At 40.7% G+C, this 12,239-nt stretch overlaps 1 protein-coding gene across 2 annotated transcripts in view; it reads left to right on the forward strand.

Annotated features, from left to right (window-relative positions):
• micall2a (mical-like 2a) overlaps window positions 1-12,239 on the forward strand; it is a 60,530-nt gene that overhangs the window by 4,107 nt on the left and 44,184 nt on the right. The window contains exons 5-18 of one of the 2 annotated variants that reach the window (XM_053851922.1): window positions 397-533; window positions 601-1,071; window positions 1,136-1,308; window positions 1,448-1,505; window positions 2,218-2,393; window positions 3,481-3,594; window positions 3,709-3,773; window positions 3,923-4,046; window positions 4,845-4,947; window positions 5,144-5,217; window positions 5,285-5,399; window positions 5,465-5,511; window positions 5,578-5,653; window positions 9,668-9,880. In XM_053851922.1, the coding sequence (XP_053707897.1) occupies window positions 397-533; window positions 601-1,071; window positions 1,136-1,308; window positions 1,448-1,505; window positions 2,218-2,393; window positions 3,481-3,594; window positions 3,709-3,773; window positions 3,923-4,046; window positions 4,845-4,947; window positions 5,144-5,217; window positions 5,285-5,399; window positions 5,465-5,511; window positions 5,578-5,653; window positions 9,668-9,728 (1,794 nt within the window). In that variant the 3' untranslated portion in view covers window positions 9,729-9,880. Of the gene's footprint in view, window positions 1-396; window positions 534-600; window positions 1,072-1,135; window positions 1,309-1,447; window positions 1,506-2,217; window positions 2,394-3,480; window positions 3,595-3,708; window positions 3,774-3,922; window positions 4,047-4,844; window positions 4,948-5,143; window positions 5,218-5,284; window positions 5,400-5,464; window positions 5,512-5,577; window positions 6,482-9,667; window positions 9,881-12,239 lie in introns of those variants that run through there. The other variant, XM_053851923.1, reaches the window with a different exon arrangement.

The raw sequence follows: 12,239 nt of genomic DNA on the forward strand, positions 1-12,239 counted from the left end.
ATGTACTTTGATGTGAGTTACTTGTGTCTGGTAACACAAGTTACTTTTGTTGTAGATAATGATGGTCTTGTGTTATGCCTCAGTAGACTGCACATGTGTTTGTCTGCTGTTTGGAAGTAATTTTTAATGCCCGTTATAGTTTCCAATCCAACATATGTTATCTTGGTTTTTGCACTGGGTTTCTGGCAGCGATGTGTTGATGAGGCTTCATGAAACAGTATCCCAAGTTTCAGAGATTTTTTGTTTCTTCATGTTTTGACCACAAATGGGTGAAATCTTATTTATTGTTTTTTGAAAGGTTGTATTCATTTTTTCTTTTCCCTCAAATGTACAGACAGACCTGAAGGTGATTTTTGGCTCTAGAGGCAGTAAACTTCTTTTTCTTTAAAAACGTAGGCAGAGAAAACAGTTTTGACTGAGAATTCCAACAAGTCCGGAACTCTGAACAGCAAGTGTGCTGCCTGCAAGAGTCACGTTCACCTGGTGCAGAGACACTTTGTGGACGGCAGACTCTACCACCGAAGCTGTTTTGTGTAAGGACCATTGTTTTCCAGTGTGTCTGTTTGTTCATGTTCTTACTTTAAAATGATTTCTCTTCAGATGCAGTGAGTGCTCCTGCGTTCTCCATGTGGGATCGTACAAAGCAGGGAAGACGCCTGACACTTTCGTTTGTAAAAACCATCCGAGCTCTGGACCTCTGTCCTCAGAGGTTTCTGTTAAAAAGGGACCCGTGACTGTTTCATCAGGACGAGCAACTGCAGTCACTAAGCCCCAGCCTGCCCCACATCCCTCGTCTGTGTTGTTGTCTGCACCTCCAGATGTTGTCCTGAAGCCAGTCCATCCTGATCCCCCGCCACATTCGTGGACCCTTTCAGCTCAGAGGACTCAGGCTGCGAGGCAGAAGTTCTTCGAGGTTGCACAGGCATCAACTGGCACCAAGGTGCCAGCAAGAGATCTGAGTCCCACTGCTGATAAAATCAGAGCAAGGACTGTGATTGGAAAGAAACTAGCCGAGGAAAACTTCAACAATAACAACAAGCGACCATTCACTATACGATCAGCAGAGAGACGGTGAAGATACCTTCAGTCTTTGTTCCACTATCAAGTCTGACTGTTGGCCTTTCTCTTCCTGAAGGTTTGGAGATGAGCCAGCGGGTCTTTGCAAAGATAAACAAGGTAGAGAGGCAGCAGGAAACCTGGCAGGACAGGGCAACACCGGCCTCTTGAACCAGAAGGAAGCACCGGGTCCCAAGGTCTTCAGCAGAAATGACAGCACAACACCGACTGCTGTGAACAACACTGCCAAAGGTGAGCATCTCACTGGTCTTACTTTTTCACTAAATAAAAACAGAAGTTGGCCCATGTATTTGTATTTGTGCATGCACATATATAATAGATAAGTAAATGAGTATTTCTATATTCTTGTTCACTTTGCCTTTGATCACAGATGCTGTTGCCGAGTGGCAAGCGAAGCTCAACCCTGTGAAGCCACAATCAGCAACAAGGTAAATCTGCTCTGCCATGTTACATTTATGTTAGCGTTGTATTAAATCAATTGTGCGCATGAATGTATCCTTCCGGTTAAAGAATTGGATTAGAATCATCATCATCCTGTCTGCTAAAGCTGAATGTTTAGAGTTTCCCTCGGCCAGTCGAGGGGCTGCAGCTTGGGCACTTTTCACCTCACATGTCGCCTGAAATAACAGAGAGCAAAGAAACTCATTTTTTGGCTCAGTTAATCAAACTAGAAGCCGCCGCTGTTTGATGGCTGTTTAGTGGCAGTTTTATCGATTTGTTCCACTAAAGTGACATTTTCAGGGAGTTATTTTTCTCACACAAAAGTGCCCTGATCTGAGGCAGCTAGATGGTCACAGGTGGTGATGGTGATGAACCAGCTAAACGTTGTAACTGCTCCTGACCCTTCAGCTTATTTCACTCTCTAGAACACGTCGACCTCCATCCATCAATTTCCTGGTTGACTGGCTCCGAGTGCAGCCTCTAGCTCTGTCCCCCATCCTAACAAGTCCTAAGGAGTGTCTGGCCTGATCCGTTTCCTCTCTCTAACACCCTCCTGTTTACATCCCTGCTGATGCCTCCTCTTCTTCTTCTCTTTATCATTCACTCCTTGCTTTAAAAAAAAAGGTGAGGTCTTCCCACACAATGCTCTGTTATTTACCCAATTTTCTTTTGTAAAATTCAATGTGTATGTTTTTATAGTGACCCCTCCTCTCAACGACAACATAAACCAGTAACTACACCCCCGGCACCTATGGAGGTTCCAGTCTCTACCTGGAAACCTCCGTTGGCTCCAACTTCTGCTGGACCGATATTTGTTCCTGCTCCTTTCAAAGATGTGACTCAGATAAAGCCTCCACATGGGTTAAGGAGTCAGGGTGAGTTTCTTTATTATTTTCTTCTTTTTCCCTTTTTATATTAAATTTACCATGGAGAACTGTTGGTATTTGCAACCTGTCATCAAGTCTGGTTTATATTGTCTTGAAAACCTGGAAAAAGTCATGCAACTTTCAGGCCCTCCTCCATTTCTAGAATGAGTTTTCAGCGTTTTATCATCTTATGTTGCCATAAGATGAGTCTTTGATCCACCTCCTTTCTGTGTATGAGGTTGCATCAATAGTAATTGCTGTATTAAGTGAGTTGTGAAAAGCTAAAGCTCAATTAAAAAGATGGTTTTCATTCCCAAGATTATTCCCACCCTGACAGAATTATTTTTAATTGAGTGTATTTATAGTGTGAGACTGTGGAAAATCACAGCTGGACCCTTAAGTGAAGTAATATAATTTAATGAAAATAAAAATAAAAAATATATATTTTTTTGTGTATTTCTATTGTGACTTCATGTCAGTGTATACTTTATTTGTTTTTGTTGAGCCTTTTTCAATACAAACATATATATATACATATACATCTACAACATTATGACTTATGAACTGAGTCAATCTCAATCTTTGACTCGTGATGGGTATGAACTTTCAGAGCACAGTATCGGAGAGTTGATGGGGTCTCCTGATTTTCAGAGGCCACCAGATGGCAATGTCTGCTGTATAAAGTTTCGATTATTACATGAACACATCACATCATTTCTTAACCAGAAGCGTCATATAGTAGCCTCCGAAAACGAGGTCACTGTTTCATCCCTCTCTCTGCATGAAAATCCAGTTTCAGTCTTCTGTTTCTCTGAGGTTGTTTGAGTGCAATGACGTCTCGCGCCACTAGGTGACAACGTAGCTCACACACCTCAACTTTCAATGTAACCAGTCCATTTCAGGGTATTGCTTTTCTGATATATATCTCCACAGCTGCCATCTACTTGAAATAGTTACTGAAGTATATGAAAATGCGTTTTCAAGAAGGATATTGCTGCTTTACTGAGTTAAGCTGCGACACATGCTTTGTAGTTTTCTATGTTTTAGTGTCTGATGTTTGAAAAGCAAAGGTGCGTAAACCTTCTTCTCCCTTCAGTTGCTAAACCGCCGAACTGCTCGCCTGTGAAATCCCCACCGAAATGTCCAGCTGTGGAATCCCGTGTCTCCTCCTCCTTCGCCGCCGCTCCACCCGTCCATGAAAACTCATCAGGTGAGTTTGACACACATTGCAGCCGTTCAAATATCAGCCGTCATTTTTCTCTCGCACGTGCCGATGCTCCCCCTGAACCGCTGCCTGTCTAATCCTTTTTCATCTACCTCTTAGGTGCTAAAAAGGGAAAGTATTTGTCACCCACTGACGCCTCCAGGACCGAAATGAGGTCACCCTCCGTAAGTTCCCTCCATTAAGTCTCTTAAAAGATTAATTAACAGCTCCACAAATATGCCAGCGTTCTGCTGAAAAATTAAGTCCGAATCCCTTCCAATTAAAGCCGTTTGTGATGGATTGTGATTTTTTTTTTTTTTCTGTTTCATGTCAGGTGAGGTCTTGTCATATCCCGCTGGAGCAGATTGAGCAGGAGCTGGATGATATTGAGACAAATTTGGAACGGCTAGAGAGGGAAGGAGTGGAGCTGGAGAAGAAACTCCGGAGCTGTGAGGAAGGTAAACAGCTTATTGTTTCAGTGGCGCGCACTTGGGTTTGGAACAGAAGTCTTCATATACACCTGGAATTATTGGTCGTTGTTTTACTCACTGGGAGTGAAGGCGTTTTACACTAAGCCACGCCAGGCAACGTCAGTGTGTCGCTTTGTGTGGCGTGCCATTTCTGTTTGCCAAATGAGTTGAAGGTCACAGAGAGCCTCGGGGTACACTGCCTCTCTTTTGAGGTAGGAGGGCTGAGAGTGTGTTACGGAAGGTCATCGTGACTCAGCGTGAGCGGTATTTATTCCACTCGAGGGTGAGCTGTTTTTTGTGTCCAGCTTGAAATTGTACTGGTCAGGGTACAGTGTGTTTTAAAATGATGTGCATTTTCAGATTATATTGTCCCTTTCATCTTGTGGTACGATGATACCAAAAATCTACTCTTGAAAAATAATTTCAATAATGATTATTTCTAGCTGTTTCCTGCACCTTTGTGCCGCTATGTTTTAATGTTTTATTTTTATTAGTTTATTGCTATTGTGTGGGATGTTCCAATCACTGATACCCTAATGAAACTGATGACACCTTCTCTGTGCATGATGTAAAAAAAATGAATCATTAAATCGTTTTAATTCAGACACGTTTTCATTTACCTCTTCACAGAGGCAAAAATTGGAAAAACCTTGCAGAATGCAGCAACTATTTTGTTATATATATATATATATATATATATATATATATCAAATTAAATGTTTTTCAGTATATAGTATATATATATACACAACTTGCTGAAAAGAAGATTAATAATGTGTGTTTTAGATGGCGACGGTGACATTCTGATGGATCCACTGATGGTCGACTGGTTCAACCTGATCCGGAAAAAGCAAATGTACATTCGGAAGGAATCTGAGCTTGTTTACATGTAAGCTTTTTTTTTTTTTTTTTATAAATGCAGTATACTTTCATTTTTTTTTTTCTTTTCAAATCATTCTGAATGAAAACATCAGTTTTGGAATGAATGTAACATTATTTTCTTCGTCTTCATTGTTTGTTTTTACCATTTGAGATTCAGGCAATGGCCCTTAGATTGTTGAACCAGTTTTCGTTGTCTGTTTCAGAGCCAGGACTCAGGAGCTGGAGCAGCAGCAGCCGGGCGTGGAGTGGGAACTCCGTACACTGATGGAGAAACCAGGTAAGAAGTGAGGCACTTTAAATGCGTCATCAATTCTTTGCTTTTTATTTTTACATTTCTGTCACAGACCATTTGAAATCCAACGAGGAGAAACAGAAGGAGAAAAAGTTGATGCAGCGGCTGATGGAGATCGTGGACAGGAGAAACGCCATAGTGGAAGGTTTGGATGAAGACCGGCTGAGGTAATGGAGCAATGGTCCAGTGCAAAATCGATGGGTGTCCCGCCTACATTTGTTCTCAATTGTAGGGAAGTTGAAGAAGATCAGCAGCTGAATGAAATGATGAGAAATCTCGGTAGGAATTTCCTAAATTATTCTTTAATATCTTGTCAATATTTTAAATATTGTCTTCATTTTACAGGAGTAAAGAAAACCAAACCAAAGAGGAAGTCTTCCATTTCTAAACTGTTTCGAAGAAGAAGTAAAAGGAGAGTGGAGTAAGGTTTAGTCATTTTAACTGATTATTATGCTTAATGAATTGTATTTAAAGTTAGAATAATAACATTAGTGGCTTTCAGAAAACATGTATCAACTGAGAGGAAATAATTTTTAAACCATGTTTTCTACTTTTTGTCCACTTTTCTACGGGTGGCTCACGTTTTCACTTTAGTTTCTCACAGTAATGGTTGTTATTGTTCCAAAGTTATTGATGCACAACAATGCAATTCGTATCTTGAGACATTTATTTTTAATGATGACTTCTTGTGATATTTATTAATGTGACGTCTTGTCAAGTTCAAATGGATTAAAAAGTTAATTTGTTTTATGCAAATACATATCTATAAATGTCTGTGAACTCACAAAGTATTTCTTGACAATGTTAGCATGACGCTGAATGGTTTTATCATTTTAATTCTGAATTCCGAAAAGTTCTGTCTCTCAGCAGAGGGGAAGGTTTTGTTTACCCTGGATTGAATTTCACAATGGTGGTGTTTGTTTACGAAAAGTTACACTTTTGTTTGCCGACAATTTGTTCTGTTGTTATCACGGTTTCACGAAGCGATCTCCTTTAATTACGGTGCTTTAATGCGCATGCTGTGGGTGCGGAAATTGCCTGTTTAATTGATTCCTTTTCATTAATGTTAATTAAATTAAACCCAAATCTATTAACTCAGATGGTTGTGAAATGTATCATTATCTGAATTCCATGTGTGTTTGACTAGAAAATATCAGTATGTTAAAAGTAGATATTATTGGATGAAGCCATACAGACAAATGGAGTTTAAATGTCTCCCCAAAAAGTGTGCAACAAGTTAAGATGTGTTTCAAATAAAATTACAATTTGTTTTTAGGAGATATTTTCCACTTCATTTTCCTATTCATCAGCACATATGTATTACACTGCTTTTATAGTATGAACTACACTATATATATGGACTCTAAATCATTGTACATCTTCCTTTATTTGTTTATCATACAAAGATAAATCTCCTTTATATACTTGAATCTCTAGGTTTTCTGTTAATATGACCTTTAGAAGTCACGTTTTAACATTTGTATCATTTTTGTAACATATATTCACGGTTGCTGCTGTGTTTTACTATCACCAGACGCTCAATTGTAAGTCAAAACACAATCTATTCAAGCTGTGTTTTTGACACAATCTGAAGAGCAACAACTCGAGCCACTCGGTTGCAATACCTTTCCGCCCACTAGGTGTCACCCTGGGCTTGCGCAATGGTCAGACAGCAACCGAAAATCCAATTTGCCAGTTAATTTCTTTGCTAATTTTATAAATGGTGCCGAAATGTGGGGCTTGCGCTGATGCAATAATGTTATGTGAAAAGGGGATTAGGTCTTTTAGCTTATGGATGGCGGAGGCTTATAAACTATACGTTGTATTGAGGGCTTTATCTTCCAACCTGCTTTAATTAAACATCACCAGTATCTGCATCAGAATTGCTCCGCACCTGAGCTATTAAAAAAGGCGACACGCGGAGTCACTCATCTGTGAAAAAAAGTCATATTTTGTGCGTCTACTTTTCCCCCAAACTTCCCCTCTGTTGTCCAATAAGTCCTTTTGAAGATTAGCGCGTATGAGAGGTAGAATTATTGACTTTAATAACATCTTCTGCCGCGCATCTCTCTATTTACACACATGCCTAAACTTCCATCCCTGGCGCTCATCGCACAAGCTTCAGCAGCGGCTGTTGATTCTGGAAGATCACAAGCGCATCCAGATAATTCACTGGCGTCGATACATTTAAAGTCCGCATCCTTCATTCTGAGACGCATGAAATCGTGATCATGAACTTGGAACACAAGCTTTCTAGCGGAGCAGAGTGGAGGCTGATATTGGCGCGGAGTGATGCGGGTGACAGTCGAGACTGAACGTGTGATATTAGAGTTCATTAAAGCTTTGCGCCCCATCTACTGCAAATGCTTGCACTTCTGCAATTAAGAATCAAAGGCGAGGGCTTAGTGTCAGGGGGGTGTCTGATACATGGTTTTAACAGGAATGGGACCTGATTTGCCAGGCTTCCTAGCGACAAGCATTAACAACAGCCTCAAATTAGAGGGACATTAATATTCATAAGTAAAACAATTCATCCCGTGAATGTGTGATGAAATGGAATCCTCTGAGGTGAGCTCTTGTGTCCAGGCTGCCACCGTTCATTAAAATATGCCATTACCCATGAAGTGCTTAATCTTTCTGAAAGGCTGGAAAAATCAGTTTGAGTCACTCTGACAGAAAGGTGGAAATTCTAATGGCGTTCAGCACCTTACAGCGTGTTAATCCTGCATATTTTAACATAAAATAATCGGGATTCTGATGTGACTCTATAGCGGCATTGTTTATGAAAGCTGTTTAGGCTCTTGTCGCGTTTTGCTTTGGGTAAATGTGGGGTCTTGACATGGACTTCCTCTGTGGTATGGAATGTTGACTTAATTCTGGTGAAACAGAGGCGTCTTAAACCACCCAATAATAATTTCCAGTGAAGAATTTATTGTTTTCTGAGGCGGCATGTTGCCTCACAGCAAGAAAGTTGCGAGTTGTTTGAGGCAACTTTGTGTTTGCTTGCGTGCGTGGGGTAGAATGATGAGGTTTCATGAAACAATGCCCTGATTTTCTTCGCTCAGTAGGTGGCACTGATGGTGTAAAAAATTATGTGCGGTTGTTTGAAGCCAAGGATTATGCAGCAAGCGTTGCCATCGAGTACACTGTGATAACTGTTTCATGAAACCTCTTCTGGTCCAAAAATATACGACTGCTTTGCAGGTGGGAGTGGATTGCCGACTCTCTATCCCCCTGCCTCTTGTCCCGATCAGCTGGGGCCGATGTTGACCCTCTGTGGTATTGAGTTGTGAAAGACCATAATGTTGCTCACCAGGCACAGACTAGATGTGACCACTGACCGGTGAGTGTAAGGAAGTGAAGCATCTGTCTGTAGAGAGCTAGAGCTGGTGGGTTGCTACCTTTTCAATGGACAAAACCTGTACTTTTATTGTGTTTAAATATAATATATCTATTCAGTTAAATGAAGTCATATCTAGATTTAGGTCTTCACTTTTAATTTGGTATCAGAATCGGTTGAGATCCATCAATTGTAAGGTCTGGAATGAGGGAACTCTTATTAGATAGAGAAGCTATTGAAGTATTGTAGCTCTTGTCTTGTTGCTATCAGTTATTAGAAAAGTCAGAGCCTACTTAAGATGGACCAGGACCATCTTTAGTAGGCTCAAGACTTTTGAGAAGCAAGAGATGGAGTGTTGAGGGCGTTTGAAGCCCTTTGTGACCAGAGAACTCCATGGTGTGTGAGCTGTTGTTGGGCCATGTTGTCTGTGGAACACTAGTGAGAGGGAGGTAACCACGGAGTATGTAACCATTTATAGTTTGTAAACGGTGATGACGTCTGACTGGGTGCGCATGCATTTTGGAAACAGAAGTATGGCGGGGTACAGTGTGTTGAGCAATATTGCATTGCTGCCTACAAATGTAGGCAATATATGTCAACAACCTGATATATTTAGTCCCCAAAACCATTTTATTTATTTTGTACACATCTATGTATATTCTTTGACGGCCTCGACTGTAAATGTGAAGGCCCTCAGTTCAGATGTCTGAGAGGTAGTGAAGGGTTCTGACCCTCTACATTTGTGTTCATACTGGCCGGATGTCACTAGTACGGCTGTGTATTGCCAGGTATCTAACAATACGCTACAAATCCCGATACCGCAATATATTGTAATTTGAAAACAGCCGTTATTTTACAGAGAAAAAAGTCTAATAATGCAGAAAAGTTGCAACAATATACGTGATAATGAGTTTATTTTATCCAAAAAAGCCTTCAGTTAAAATTAAGTTGTTATGGTCCTGCAATATTTATTATTGTATCATAAACCCAGCAGTATAGCTAGGTATTTATTTATTAAATGTTGATATAGTGGACTTAAAATATACCGATGATATTGCTCTATCAGTGTGCATCACTATTTTCTTGCGTTGCTAGGTTTCAGACCCAGATTGTGGAAGGACGTGAAGGCTGCCACTTGAGAGCATTGAGCCCCTAGAAGCTAAGAAGACCTGTGCGTTACGGAGAGTTAAGACTGTAAGCTTCGTATCCCAGGCCATGAAGTCCGCTGTCATCACTTGAGCAAGTATATACTGGTGAATACCAGGAAGTAGAGAGTGGGGAGAATACAAAAAGACGATTCATTAACAGGTCAGTGTCATGTCATTATTGTGTTATTAGTGGGCTTTCTGCTGTTTAAGGTTGCTTTATATGCTGCCACTCACAACACACTGTCAGGCGCTTGTGTGTGTGTCGCCTTATTCCGCTGGCTGCCAGCGCCTCTGCCACCAGCCTGTAATTATGATCCTCGAGGTAATTTTATCAGCCTCATTAGCTCTGATGAGTAAACGAGAAGCGTGGCTCTAATTTATTGGCCATCCAGTCTGGAGACTTAATTCTCATCAGAGAGATCATAATATTTGAATAGGGCGACAGATACACAGCAGATATATATGCTGGGTAACAAGCCGTCACACACACACGCTGAAAACTAGTTATTACTCTCATGACATGATGACTGTTCAGTCGCTGTCACTCCCACGAGGCGACTACTGTGTGTTTGCATTGTACCTAGCTTCACTTAAATTCCATTCTCACACCTCCGTGGACGTGCTTGTATTGTTTTGTCCCAAATTCAACAGCGATGATCCATTTTCTGTGTCAGAGAGAAGGAGAGAGAGAGAAAAACGCAAATATGCTTGCAGTATTCAGTGTGTAGAAATTTGCATTGAAGTCGAATTATGCGTGCCGGGCGAGTGGAAATGAAATATATAAAGTGCATGACTGGTAGACTTGACAAGTGCAGCTTTCATCCATCTCAAATGAATAATTTTCACTTCCCTTAAACGTCCCTAATCCAAGCATGTTATCAGCCGGCATGCAGGATTCTGCCAGACTTTCTCCTTTAACGCCACAGCAACTTTCAACTTGCCCGAGATTCTTCGCCACACTTGCTTACTACATGGTCTTAGGACTCACTCTTATCCCTCTGCTGCTGGTTTTGTGGATCAGTGAAATGCCTTCCCAACACACAATATATACATAACACACGTCTTAATAGATAGCGGAATGTCTCACTCTGTGCTGCCTCAGAGGTTCCGCGCTGTATTTTACCTCTGATTCGCTCTCGCTTTTTAACCCTTTGTACCTATTGCACCTGCTGGCAAAGACCTCTCCATCATTTATATCGGCCAACATGCAATTGATAAATTCATTTTTACATTGTCCACGAACATATCGAACTATTTTGTGTTTGAAAATTGAAAGGACCTAAGAATGACCGTTGAACTTGCTTGTCAGGAACGTCCCGTACTGTCTTGTTTGCTTTACATATTTACATTGTTTTTCTTTTTTTTTTTTTTATACTTGGTGCTCGGAATGATGTATCCTGGTCTCCATTGAATGAGTCTTCATATCCAGTTACCATGTGGATTCCTATCCACCTGCTGGAAACTGTGACCGATGATATTCTTGGTCTTTGGAAAAACACTTGTATAACAGTGGATTAGGAATGGGAAAAAACTTGAGGTCAAACCATCCACTAGACGTCAGGTTCATAGTGCTCTGTAACAACCTCTGTAAATAGCGAGTACTCCTCATTAAGCTGTGTATTTACAGCAGATAATCGCCCTCTTAATATGTAATTCATGTGAATTCATCAAATTACAACGGAAGTCCTCTGTGAATGTTTTGATTTAAGCACCAGTGACAAACAATTAAACGTGTAATTTGTGTTTACACAGCTAATCCCGAATGCGAGGGGTTACGTGGCTATTTTCAATATCCACTCCCACAGAAGCCTCTGTCAGCGATAAGAATATTAACCTCATCAATTTCAGGTAACTTTCAACGCTTTAACATCTTGTCTTAAAGACCCGCGTGTTAGCTGGAGTCTCAGCCCTGGCATTTAGTGACATTTTAAGCCTTTTAACAGAATCCAGACAGGGATTTGCAGTTTCCACCAAAGGAAAATAATTTCTATCCTCTTCTTTTCTGAGAAACTGTGAGTAGAGGGATTAAATACACCAGGGGAGATTTTGTATGTGCTGTGAGTAAAACAATATTGTGACTCAGTTAATACATTTCCCAACATCCACTTTCATGTTTTAAAGTCGTTCTTACTCGCCGCTGATGCAGTTGCTGCTTTTGGTGTTTCAGTTTCAGTTGAAGGGTGTACCTGAGCTCTTCCTCCAAGTCCGGAGAGAAAACTCTGACTATGGCTGGAAAGACTCAGCTTTTTCACTCTGTCAAGAGCAGAAAGTATGAATAGACAAGGCCTTATTTAAGGCGAGCACCTAAGGGTCTTAATCGAGACAAGACAAGGATCCATGACCTTGAGATATTTTAACCATGAATGACAGGGTTTAACATCAAGCAAGACTTGTTTGCTGAAAAAAGGGCATCACTTTACAAAGTAGGAATATGGCTTTTAAGGCATATGCAAGAATTATTGAGGACACCAGAGAGCATCATAGGTGGCTGTGAAGAGGAGAGTGCAGGCATGGTGGAA

This window comes from Synchiropus splendidus, chromosome 19 (assembly GCF_027744825.2).
Source record: "Synchiropus splendidus isolate RoL2022-P1 chromosome 19, RoL_Sspl_1.0, whole genome shotgun sequence".
Classification (NCBI taxonomy): domain Eukaryota; kingdom Metazoa; phylum Chordata; class Actinopteri; order Syngnathiformes; family Callionymidae; genus Synchiropus; species Synchiropus splendidus.